Below are 12,665 nucleotides of genomic sequence, written 5' to 3'. Positions count from 1 at the left end.
TAAGCACCGCCCATTATGTATGTCATTATATTAAGTAGAGTGATTTCGTATTGCTGGCATGCTTTGGCATAGTTCATGCTTGAACGTAATTATCATGAACACAAAAATCGATCAGTCAACAGAGGCGACGGCACGAAATGTTGCATGGAGGGGCGAGATCTGTCAACTATAAATTGAACATCGAGCTACAATTTTGTCGTGATTTCACAAAAGAGGGCATGGTTTCAAACATATGTTTTCGTTACTCGATGTCCGTTACTCGAATAATTTAGCATCTCGCCACAGCTATATTAATTATTGAATGTTAATTCAATAATACGTACCGTCCACTATGTCTGTATGCCGTTAAATAATTACATAAAGTAGAGTGATTTTACATACATTTAAATACAATTAACCAAGTAACCAACTCAACGACTCTAAGACTGAAGTACTGATCATTCGCTCAAAGTTTACCAAGTTGCCTGATCCAATTGACAAAATCACCATTTGTACCAGTTCACTTGCACCAGTCAAATCTGCTCGTAACATGGGAGTTACTTTTGACAATACTCATATGTTCAACACTCACATCAAGATTACTTGCAGATCCATCTACAACCATCTTCGTCGCATTGGTCGCATTAGGAAATATCTCAGTAATGACACCTGCCAGACATTAATTCATGCTGTTCTATCTGCTAAGCTTGATTATGGGAATTCATTATTATTTGGACTGCCGGACAATAGCATCAATCTTCTTCAACATGCTCAAAACACTGCTGCAAGAATCATCACCTGCACTAGAAAATATGATCACATATCTCCAGTTCTACAGAAGTTACATTGGCTACCTGTTCGTTATAGGATTGACTACAAACTTATGCTGTTGACATTCAAAGCTCTGAATGGACTTGCTCCAAACTACATTCTTGATCTACTTCATGTGTACACACCCAGTTGCTGTCTTCGTTCTTCCAATAAGAAGCTTCTCCATAACACTAACTACAGACAGAAAACATATGGTGGACGTGCCTTCTCATATGCAGCTCCAAAACTCTAGAATGACCTTCCACTTGATCTTCGTGAAGTTACTGATGTCAATATTTTTAAAAAGAGACTTAAGACCTACTTGTTCAGCAACGCCTACAGTGTGGAATAACTCTACAGATTTGTAGTGTTCGCTTTCAGCGCCTTTGAACAAAACTTAGTTTTGGATACCGGCGCTATATAAGTTTTTTAGATAGATAGATAGATAGATTCTCCTATTCGGAATTTTTAAATACAATACTAAGTGTTTTGGTGTTGGACATTATAATATCTAAGAGGCGATGGCGGAAATAGAAAAAAATGCACAGGATTCAAATATGAGAAAACCCTGCAGGTGTCACCACAAATTACTCAAGCTTAAATTTTATAACAAAACGTATTCTACATACTAGTAAGAAACAAATTACATCAAGTGAAGAGAAAAATATTGTTTACAGTTTTGTTTTTTGTTGCCATCGCCCTCCCTAGGATAATGCCCCACCACTTAGTGGTATGCTTTCAAATTGGCAAATACTTGACTGTGATTATCGTGAAAATAATGTAAATGCTTGTATTTGATGTTACGTAATCTTAGTCATTTTAGCCAATCCTGCAGTTTTCTTCCAGGCGTTCGTGCTTTATATATTCTTAAACATCAGTCGAATTAGCAACTGATTAATTCATACCAACGGTTTTGGTTTGTGCATTGATAGTGTATGAACTTTGTTCCCAATAAAAATTAATGATGGTTCACTTAGTAAGAATAGAATACGATAAGCCGCTATAGCTTGCTTTTTTGATCAGATGAATGTACATGGGGTGTAAATACAACCAACCAACCAACCAACTAACCAATCTTCTTCTATTCGTTTTACTATATTATTGGTGTTCTGGTGTTGCCCATTAAAACTCTGGGAGACAAAGGCAGAATTAGAAAAACATATGTACAGGAAAAGTACATAAGAAAAAATCCTGCCTGAATCAATAACAAAAAACAAATTTCAGAACAAAACTATTTTCTACATACTAGTAGAAAAACACTTTACACCATTTTTATCATGGACAACAATGTAAGCACAAAACTAAGTTAAAGAAAGAATATTTTGAATTTTCTTCTTCTATCGCCCTCACAAAATTACTAGTGGTTCGTCACTTACCTAAAAATAGAAAAAAATCAACACGTTCAATCTGATATGTTTGTTTGACGACTTACTTCACGACTGCTGGAATATTCTTCACAGCTATTGTCGGATTCTCTCTCCAGCGTGTGTCAGCACTGGATGTCAGCAATCTCCCACACCGTAATTAGTTTATATAATGTTTGATGTGACCAGGGTGACGTTAGTTCTAAAGAATGTACAATTAAATCAATATTAAGCACCGCCCATTGTATTGTATGCCCTTATATTAAGTAGAGTAATTTCGTATTGCTGGCATGCTTTGGCATAGTTCATGCTTGAACGTAAATATCATGAACACAAAAATCGATCAGTCAACAGAGGCGACGGCACGAAATTTTGCATGGAGGGGCGAGATCTGTCAACTATAAATTGAACATCGAGCTACAATTTTGTCGTAATTTCACAAAAGAGGGCATGGTTTCAAACATATGTTTTCGTTACTCGATGTCCGTAACGCGAACAATTCAGCATCTCGCCACAGCTATCATAATTCGTACAATATTATGTTATACGATGCGTTTTCATTCCTACCATGTCATTTAGTGCATTTGTCATATTATGTGGTACATTCACCAAGTTATGTGACGCATTTGTCATGTCATGTAATGCATTATCATATGATGTGGAGCCTTTACTGTGTGGGACATTCATCATGTTATGCGATGCTTTTATTATATTATATTATATTAAGGGTTGAGTATTTTAAATCCAGGTGGGCATGGAGGATTTGCGAAAACAAATACAACCACTCTGTCACAGGAAATCAATTGCAAAAAAGACAGTAGCATGGAGAAAAAGCTGGATATTACACGATGAACAAAAACCTGCCAACTGAGATGATACCAACTATAAGATGCAAATTTCACCGAGCTCAGTTCAAACCTTGTTTTGTCAAAATAACAGACAAATATGCGCTTCTCACTGCCCCAAGACACCTTGGTGCGATCGAGGCACCAGCTCAAAGCTCGGACAGGACATAGAATCCTTTCCCGATGTTCCTCCTTGCCCACTATGTTAGTGAGGCGTGGGATGACGATTGGTTCCAGGTCACGCCCTGGGATTTAGTTCTGGGCAAGAAAGCCTATCTGAGTCTTCAAAATAACTTCATATCATTCGTATAGGAGGCACATCACTGAAGCAAGCAAGCTCTGATCTCTGAACGCTGCTTACCTGATGCCAGAGCCAAGAGAAAAACTGTTTTCATAGTGACATACTTCATGTCCGCCTCTTCCATAGGCTCGAAGGGGGGTGACATAACATCACCCGGACCAATGACATATCATAGTTTGGTGGATTCGTTAGCCCTTTGGCGTGCAGCATCTTCAAGTGGGAAAACTTAAACAATTGTTGCATTACCAAACTTTAGGTCAGTTTCAGTCTTGCAGATTTCGATAAGACTGGGAACAAATTGCCCAATATCCAAGAATCGTAGATATTGATTTTCCCTGATCAAATAAATACAAGAAATTGCTACCTCGCTAATAGAGGCACTGAGATGGTCAATTTCCTTTCCGTTACACCAATCAATGTAGAGTCTCCATCTAGACTCATGCAAACGTCTGGTGCCATCCGACTGTGCCAAAGCGAGGAGCTTTGATAACTCAGCCAAAACGAATTGTGCTTGCGCGAGTTTATCGACAGCCTCCATGTGGAAAGATAGAACAACGCGGGGCTCATCCGGCTGAGACAACAGATTCTCCACCAGGGCCACATTCTTGGACCTCTTCTGATGCTTTCCACAACCTGTCTTCTTCTGCCCCTCAGAAGGAGACCATGAGTGCTTAGATCCTTGCTGGTGGTGTCTTTAGTGGGGGAATTTTTGCCTGAGCCATCCTGCGATTTTGGTTTGAACTGCTGGCTGAATATACTAACAGCCCTAGCCAACATAAATAATTGCTTCAATTGAATACTTTGATCCTGAGCAACCACCACATCAGCTAGCCGGCCACCAAAGAGCCGGTCGTGCACCCAAGGCCTTCTCCGCAGGCTATCAAACTTGTTTCCCACTGGAGTAGGGTAGGCACACTAACTCAGTACTGCCTCCCGCTCGCCCGAAACCAGTCCTGCCAAAATGGACAGTATGGATGTCGCATATAGAGACTTTCTGAACAGCCAAAAACTGGCCCATCTGCCGAGGATTGTGATGTGATGCTTATCACTCAAGCGGTAAGAACTTAAAAGGGTAAGCTGACGCTTTAACACCAAGGAACCATTGACTGTTTGCATAGCCCCAATGGGGAAAGCATGGGACAGGAGCGACATAATTCAGGATCAGCCTTCTTGTCCTTGTCGCCGAAAGGTAACAATCACCCCCCCCTCCATCGCCCTCTGAGCCCCCTCCACAACCCGGGTCACACAATGTGTCCAGGGGAGTTGACCAACAGTCTTGGTCTCCACGCCAGCAGTGGGAGAGAAGAGCGCCGATGAAAAAAAGAGTCCAAAGGCATCTCCCCCAATCGGGGAGATGGGATCACCACCAGCATGCACAAAAGAAAAGTATTGCACCAAGCACTGCCCGGTTCACAAGCTGCATCCTTAACCACATATTGGTAAGGGTCAGCTGGGCTCCAGTTGGCTGGGTAGCCTGTTTTTGCCCGACAAGGCACTCGCCCCCCTTGCTGGTCCTCCTGTGTCATACCCTGCGACTGCAGGAGGGAGTTCACTTTGGAGGCCAGATTGAACCAGTTCAGTCCCTAAGAGCTGTACCGATCCCACCTTGGTACTCAGCATTGATGTAAGAGCTCCAGTGGAAACACACTGTATACCGATGTTGGTATCCGCGTTGATTGGCAAAAGTGATTGAACAGTCAGAGCTCTGTTACTAACAGGAGATCACACAATGAAACCATTTATCTGTAGTGAGAGAGCTGAAAAATGCTTCAACCCGATATCAAATGTTTTGGTGGTGACATCATGGAATACACAAAGTTCATGCGTCAGTTTAAATCCAGAGTAGTAGCAAATACAGAGACTGGTGACAAATGGATGAAATATCTCAAACAGTATAATACAGATGAAGCAAATAAAATTGTCAGTAGATTTGGTTAGCTAGATGCAAGTAGAGGCTACCCAGCTGCATTAAAGGAATTAGAAGATCGCTATGGCAATATTGTAATAATAGCCAGTGCATATATTATAAGGGCTATGAAGTGGCCTTCTATCACAACAAACAATGCAAAGGGACTGAATGAGTATGCAATGTTTTTCTCAGAATGTGACAGCTGTGCACTGATGCAGTCCATTCCAGAAGAAGAAAGAGCAAAGGGAATAAGAGCTGTACAGCTTGACTGGGAAGATCTGCCAAATAAGTGAGTGTTTGATGTAGGTTGGTCAATAGATGCAGATACACTAGGATTCCAGATAACTCATAAAGATCATCCTCAACTAGAAGGGGAATACTGTCAACAGTTAGCTCTGCTCCATTTATATTACCTGCGAAGCATATGCTTCAAGATATGTGTTGTTGCACTATTGGATTGGATCAGAAGATTGGAGCTAAAGACTTAATAAGATGGAGAAGGTGGCAGACAGACTTGCCATCACTAGAAGAATTGGCTGATCCCAGAATTTATTGGCCAGAAGGATTTGGATATGTTGGTTGTGTGAAATCCATAACTTCTCTGACGCTAGTGGAATGAAACAGCTTCCTACTTTCGTATCGCCAACCAAATGGGGATAATTTACTGTTCCTTGTTGATAGTGAGTTGCACCTTTAAAGAAGATTACTATGCCTAGAATGGAATTAATATCAGTTACCATGTCAGTTTGCATAAATAAAATGCTAGAAAAAGAGCTTGACTACAAGATAGATAACAGCTACTTTTGGACAGATAGTATGTCTGTCTTGAAATACTGTATAACCAGACAGCATGATTCCACACTTTCGTAACCAATCATGTCAACATTGTATTAGGAGCACATCAGCACAACAGCACACCAGTAGAGATATATAGATACAAGTCAGAATCCATCTGATGATGCATCTAAAGGAATGACTGCTGATAAATTTCTCTGCAACAAAAGATGGCTAGAAGGACCTGGTTTTTAATGGCAAATAGAGAGTGAATGGCAACAGTCAGTGGTAGTTAGCAAAGGTATTCCAGATAGAGATCCAGAGGTGAATAGGGAAGTGCACACTATAATAGTGAGTGATGCATCAGTGGTAATGAATAAGCTGTTAACACACTTCTCCTCATGGTCAAAGCTAAATAAAGGCCATTGCTTATAGAAGCAGAGGTAAGCCCACAAAAAAAATTCAATCCAGAATGACAAACATGCAACCCTAAGCCTTAAACTGTTGCAGTCAGCAGAAACGTCAATATTGAGATATGTTTAGCAGCAACACTTCCCAAGTGAACTTGAAGTGTTGTCATTCTGATAAAAGAAAATGATAAAGAGAACCAGCTGAAAGAAGGTCTACTACAGGTTGGTGGGCGTCTTGAGTGTGCATCACTGCCAATCTCAATGAAGCACCCAATAGTACTGCCCAAAGAATTAATTGTATCTAAATTGATCTTAGAAGATGTTCAGGGCCGTTGGACATCCAGGTACGGGTACAATGCTGTCCACAATAAGAAGTAAATACTAGATACTACGAGTGAATGCAGCCATAAGACGCATTATAAATAATTGTGTAACATGTCATCATTATCGCTCAGAAGTTGGAGAACAGAAGATGGCTAGTCTTCCTGCAGATCATCTCACACCAAAGGAACCAACCTTCACTCGTACCGACATAAGCGTTAAGGTGCTATCTTCATGTGTCTTGCTACCCGTGCCATACAATTTCACAGGGGCTCAATGAGAACTACGTCGAGAAATTGAAAGATGGAATCAGAACAAAAGTACTACAGCAGAAAGTTCAACCCACCAGCAACATCTCATTTTGGAGGAGTGTGGGAGCGGCAAATCCGTACAATTAGGAAAGTCCTCTTCTCACTTCTTAAGGAACAGGATATCCACCTATCTGATGAATCACTTCAAACACTCTTTTGCGAAGTACAGTCTATCATTAACAGCCACACAAGTGTCTGATGATGTAAACGACTTAGAAGCTCTCACGCCTAACCACTAGTTGTTACTGCAGTCGAGACAGAATCTGCCACCCGGCCTTTTTGGTAAGTGTGATGTTTATGCTCGCATATGTTTGCATCAAGTACAGTACTTAGCTGACATATTTTGGAAGTGGTGGACAAAAGAATATTTACTTACTTTACAGGAAAGGCAAAGGTGGATTCAACCAAGAAGAAACCTGACTATTGGAAACATAGTACTCGTAATTGATAGTTCTGCAACAAGACGATCTTGGCCCATGGGAAAGGTCATCGAGATTATGAAAGACAGCAGAGAATTTGTTCGTTTTGTTAAAGTAAAGAAAAAAATGAACATTTTAACACACCTAGTGGACAAGCTGTTCCTGATACTCGAGGGTGATTCAGATAGCAGAGCACAGTGAACTCTTATTACTGACTTTGGTCAATCAGAAATTTCTAAGTTGTTTGACCTCCACATGTTAAATTATTTGTGATAGTTCGAAGGACGTTTTCTCTCTATTAAAGGGCCATAATGTTACAGCCAAAAACACATATTACAGCCCTTTTAGTTATAGCGCCGCCTATTGGCATGTTTTGGATAGGTATTTTGGCTTGTAGACGAAATATGGCGACGAGTTTTTTGGGACATGAACGTCAAATACGTTTGTTTTGGTATCCGTGTTAGATACCACACACTATAATAGTAAATAGCAGTAGATATTATCATGGTAGGAACCAATATTTACTTGAAATGTGTATTACTAGTTTTATGCTATCTATTAACCGTCGGAAAATCAGACACACGCATTTAGTGTTATTGACAACGCCGATATATTGGTACCTCGTGTGTTGCAGTGTATTGTCATCACATACGAGTATTGTACATTATTTTCATTGAATATTTTTATGATGAATGTTATACCTTTCAGGGCCGTAGCTAGCTTTTTTTCACTAGGGGGGCAGCAAATGTATTTTTTTAAGTTGCGTATAAATGTATATGGGCGTATAGGTGTGCAGTTGCGCCATAAGTCTATCATCTTTATTTTATGAATATAAACAAAACACGGGATATTACAGTATGAACTTTATACACACTGTTGTTCTATCTTCATATATAATCAACTGTTTTACATTAATGTGCAGGACTGATTAATACAATTGATAGTTGTACAATACACAGTTTATGTTTACAACTTTGGCAATAGCATATACATTTATCTCCAGTTATCTTTCTTTGAATAAATCACTTTTGGATAAGGAATGATGTCTGTGCCTCGGTGTACAAGTAACATGGCAAGAGCGGTGAGTCTGTCTTGAGGCATGCTAGATCGTGTCCATAACTTTACCCGCCTAAGTGCAGAAAAAGAACGTTACATTATACGCTTCCGACAGGTGTTGTAAAGAATAGTGTGAGAATTCTGTGGATGGCTGGGAAATAGTTGACATCACAAACAGCAAGAGATGAAGCAGCATCATTGGGCCTTTGCTCAATTGGTGTATCGCTGAACTTTGTTATACACTTCTCAATTTCAATATTCAAAAATTCAGCCCTTTGCAAAAATGTCCCTTAGTAGTTTTTAATTGAGGTCACATGGGTTGATGTGAGCTGACCAATGTTGCATGGTAAAAGTGCTTGTGCAGCTATCAGATCACAGTGATGATCAGCAAATTGCGTCTCAAGATCTTGGATGACATGATCCGAGAAAAGATAATATACATGTACATTCAATATATTTGAATATATTCCGCATCGTTTACGAAATTCTGTCAATTGCTTCCCGCCGCCGTGAGGCATTGCAGACCCTGAGGAATCTCGACCACCAAGAAGATCATAATGAAGTGACCGAGCTTGATTAGTGGCTTCATGTCAACTAAACTAAACGGCCCTTTTCAGGGCCACCACATATTCCTAAAAAAAAAGAAGCCGTAATTTAAATGATTTATATCATCAGATTGTGGCGAGTGTGATCGATTTTTTGTTTATTCGAATATACTGCCATACATACTGTCAGGGCGACGTCATACATCAATCATACTGGTATTCTTCACATTACTGCTTGTACTATAAAAAGTCAACATTGACAGTTGTGTCAAACGTTTCTTCGAAGCTGCCATGGCTGACGTGTCAATCTAAATAAGTAATCCTAACATTTACTTTATTAATTTGCATTTCTAACCCACTTTCGGGCAAGTTTGTTGCTTTAGTTGTGTTTAGTTTAGTTTTTTTTATACTAGTGTATCTTCCTTTTTTTATTCTGAATGTTTCTGACATGGAATGACATCCATGCTTTATTGTACTTAGATCTATGTTCATTTTTAGGATACGAATTCAATAAAGACTATTACGTTTGACCCGCTGTGTATCAAAGTGTCAATGCGCTCAGTAATAAATATAAACAACGTACACGCAACTGGCTTACCATGTTTTATTTCAAATCGTGTACAAACCAAATACGTTGTTGCTCGAATTTTTTCTATTTTAAGTTTTAAAAAAAGTCCCAAACTCAGGGGGGCAACTGCCCCCCTTGCCCCTCCGCTAGCTACGGCCTTGCCTTTCTAGATCAGACTGTACATGCATCAAGTTATCATCGTTACTGTATGGCATTACTGTATGTACATTTTGATTTTTTGATATTGTACTGACTATTCAACTGTGTATATTAATACATTTATTTCGTAATTTATCACTGTACTGTTAGATTCATTCAGTTGCTCTTAGTCAGCATATTAGAGGTTATGTAAGGTTTTATTTTTGTATATGTACTGTGAGTAGGGTTAGGGCTTTTCATAGCTCTATTTGACTATACCTATATTGTTTGTATTTTCTTTATGTTAGTTAATCATTCTTCATATGTATTGATGCAACAGACTCAAGTTGAGTGGGCAAATAGTTACTTTTGGACTAACAAAATACCAGGAGTTGGAAGTTCATCTGTAGCCAATTACGGCCTCAACGGTTGATCTTGATTAAAAGACATAAGACATACCAATGTAGGTTGCACAATATATTTAATGTTGAATGGGAAAGAAATAACAATATGTAGTTTTAGATTTTTACAATTTTCATCTGTCTAAATCAGCTGCTGTGTACCCAGCATTGCTCATACTTAGAGCATGCGTAGTAGGGATATGTGCTATTGTGGAGCAGTTTCGGAACCGGGCATACTGGACCAGTACTGGTACCCCCAGATCAGAACCATAAATTATACATCAGCGAGAGTACCATGAATTTGTAAGAATTTCAGAACCAGATTTTGTAGACCAGTTTCAGTGCCAGTCCATCTTCGTATATTACATTGACATTCAACATTATGTAAAGTTAATTACACACATAGCTGTAGCTATAAAACTGGCACTATGTATTTGTCTACCTTTATACAATGTACACATGATCACATTTGCGTGGACACATGTGAAATGACCCTGACAAGCAAGTTGAATAGTGGTGTCTGTTGAAGAGCATGCTGATTTACATATATGCTAATTATAAGTCATCTAGCACACCCACTTTCTTATGAAAAACATTTGCAAAATGAAATTACTGCCACATTACACACATGTAAGCATTTTCACATTTTAATAAACTGTACATAATCTCAAACCAATATGGCAAGATATATTTCTTTTGGGAGAAGATAATTAACAGATACAATCAATGAAATGTACGTTACACAGTGAATATAACAAAAGTATATTGAAAATATGATGCACATTTCATGGTCTAGAAAGACTTCACTGACACCCACCTAAATCATTTATGTAAAATTACATACAGACCTGAGTGAAAAGAGCAATGAAGTAACATGCAGGATGTGATGTCATATGGATTGTACCATTTCTTACATAGGGGAGTCAGTGGTTGAAAGGAAAGGGAACCTGGTTAAAATTTACCATTTACAGTTGCAGTTGAACCAGAATAAAATTTCTTAAAGTGTGGAAGACAATTTCTAAAGCAGAAGTATATACACCTACATTTAATGGATTCTTGTATCACTGAGTGCTCTGTTTAAGACATGCGTGATAAATCCCTGCCTGGCTGGGTGACAAGTACGTAACAAAACTGCATGATTTTTACAAAAGAAACATATAATAAATACCCTGTTTACCTTAAGTTTTTTTTTTAATTATTTCAAAACATTTTTTTTTTTGTATCATAAGAATAAAATTATTTGATTTCAGGCAATAATGCAAAAACTGTGTCATGAAGCTTATATTAGAAGCAAGCAGATTTGTTACATTTTTAACTATAAGCCTCCAAAACCTTGTATCTTATTGTTTAAAAAAAGAAGCACAACTGTACTCTACTTCATGTATCAAAGTACATAATTGAATGAGGTATTCAGCTATTTTTCAAGTCACATTTGATTGGCTGAGACTTTTCAACATGCTCAAATTGGATTGGTTAATCTGTTTCAACAAAGATCATACTCATGACTATGATTGGTTGAGAAAATTACGAACAGATGAAACTTGACAGGGAGGCCGGGGTTTGATTGGTTTAGACATTGTGATTCAAACCATAGTTTTTGCTTATTTGTTTGTTTAATAAATTAATGCAAATTGTTCTAGCAAGTATGACTCAACTTCACAAATATGCTTCGCACTTCTGGAAGGTTATCTCCTATTGGCTGACCTTCAGAACATAAGACACTTGCAGCCAATCACATTCACGGTATTTGAGTATGAATATTTGTTCACCCTCATATCACAGTTCACTAAAAGCCATCTATCTTTATATGTAACCTATAGAGGCTAAAAATATATCAATTCTCAATATTTATACATTTTTCCCAGAATATGTCAACTACCCAAACACTGATGAATAGGATGGAATAACCAGTCAGTACAGTCATGGTTTTTATGTTTTGATTAGTCTGCATAGTGAAGTACGCCCTCTATGAACAATATTGTGGATTACTTTTTTGACAACCAATTCACTTCAGGATAAATCATAAAAGGAATACACCCAAAATATTTCTACATGTAAGTTTACCCTGAATTCATGAAAATTTACCCAGAATTCACGAAATTTTCTAAACAATGGCCAATGAATCAAATTTCCCATAATTCTCATTATTCCCACTAAAACAAACTCTGATTTAATGAGTATTCACACTGGACTGTTATGAGATGAGAGATACCAATGCACAAACAAACAAACATGTTCCTGTTCCCACAAAAAAATATGAAATTTTCAGTGTACTTTTCACTTATTTAACTTCTACATCAGTTTTTGACAATAAAATAATTTGACATTTAACTGACAGATTCTTATTATAAAGTTTGAAAATGATCACAAGTTTTATAAAGGAAGCAGATACTGTACAGGTCAAAGTTCATAGGTCAAAGTGTTGGTGATGGCAGTGAAAGGTCAAAATTTGCATAATGTGTATATCTATATATATATATAGAATCACATTTACATTAATTACTATATATATAT

At 38.2% G+C, this 12,665-nt stretch overlaps 1 protein-coding gene across 1 annotated transcript; it reads left to right on the top strand.

Annotated features, from left to right (window-relative positions):
- The first annotated feature begins 529 nt into the window (after nucleotides 1-529).
- On the top strand, nucleotides 530-1,042 carry LOC146736527 (uncharacterized). The gene has a single exon (XM_085505274.1). It carries the CDS (start codon nucleotides 530-532, stop codon nucleotides 1,040-1,042), a length of 513 nt encoding a protein of 170 aa, XP_085361400.1.
- Nucleotides 1,043-12,665: the final 11,623 nt, after the last annotated feature.

The sequence above is a fragment of the Saccoglossus kowalevskii genome, chromosome 11 (genome assembly GCF_978046115.1).
Source record: "Saccoglossus kowalevskii chromosome 11, keSacKowa6.1, whole genome shotgun sequence".
Lineage (NCBI taxonomy): Eukaryota > Metazoa > Hemichordata > Enteropneusta > Harrimaniidae > Saccoglossus > Saccoglossus kowalevskii.
This window is presented reverse-complemented; position numbering and strand designations above follow the sequence as displayed.

Bases quoted from the DNA above. Each gene is read 5' to 3' on its own strand.
- LOC146736527 (XM_085505274.1), top strand. From the start codon at position 530: ATGGGAGTTACTTTTGACAATACTCATATGTTCAACACTCACATCAAG.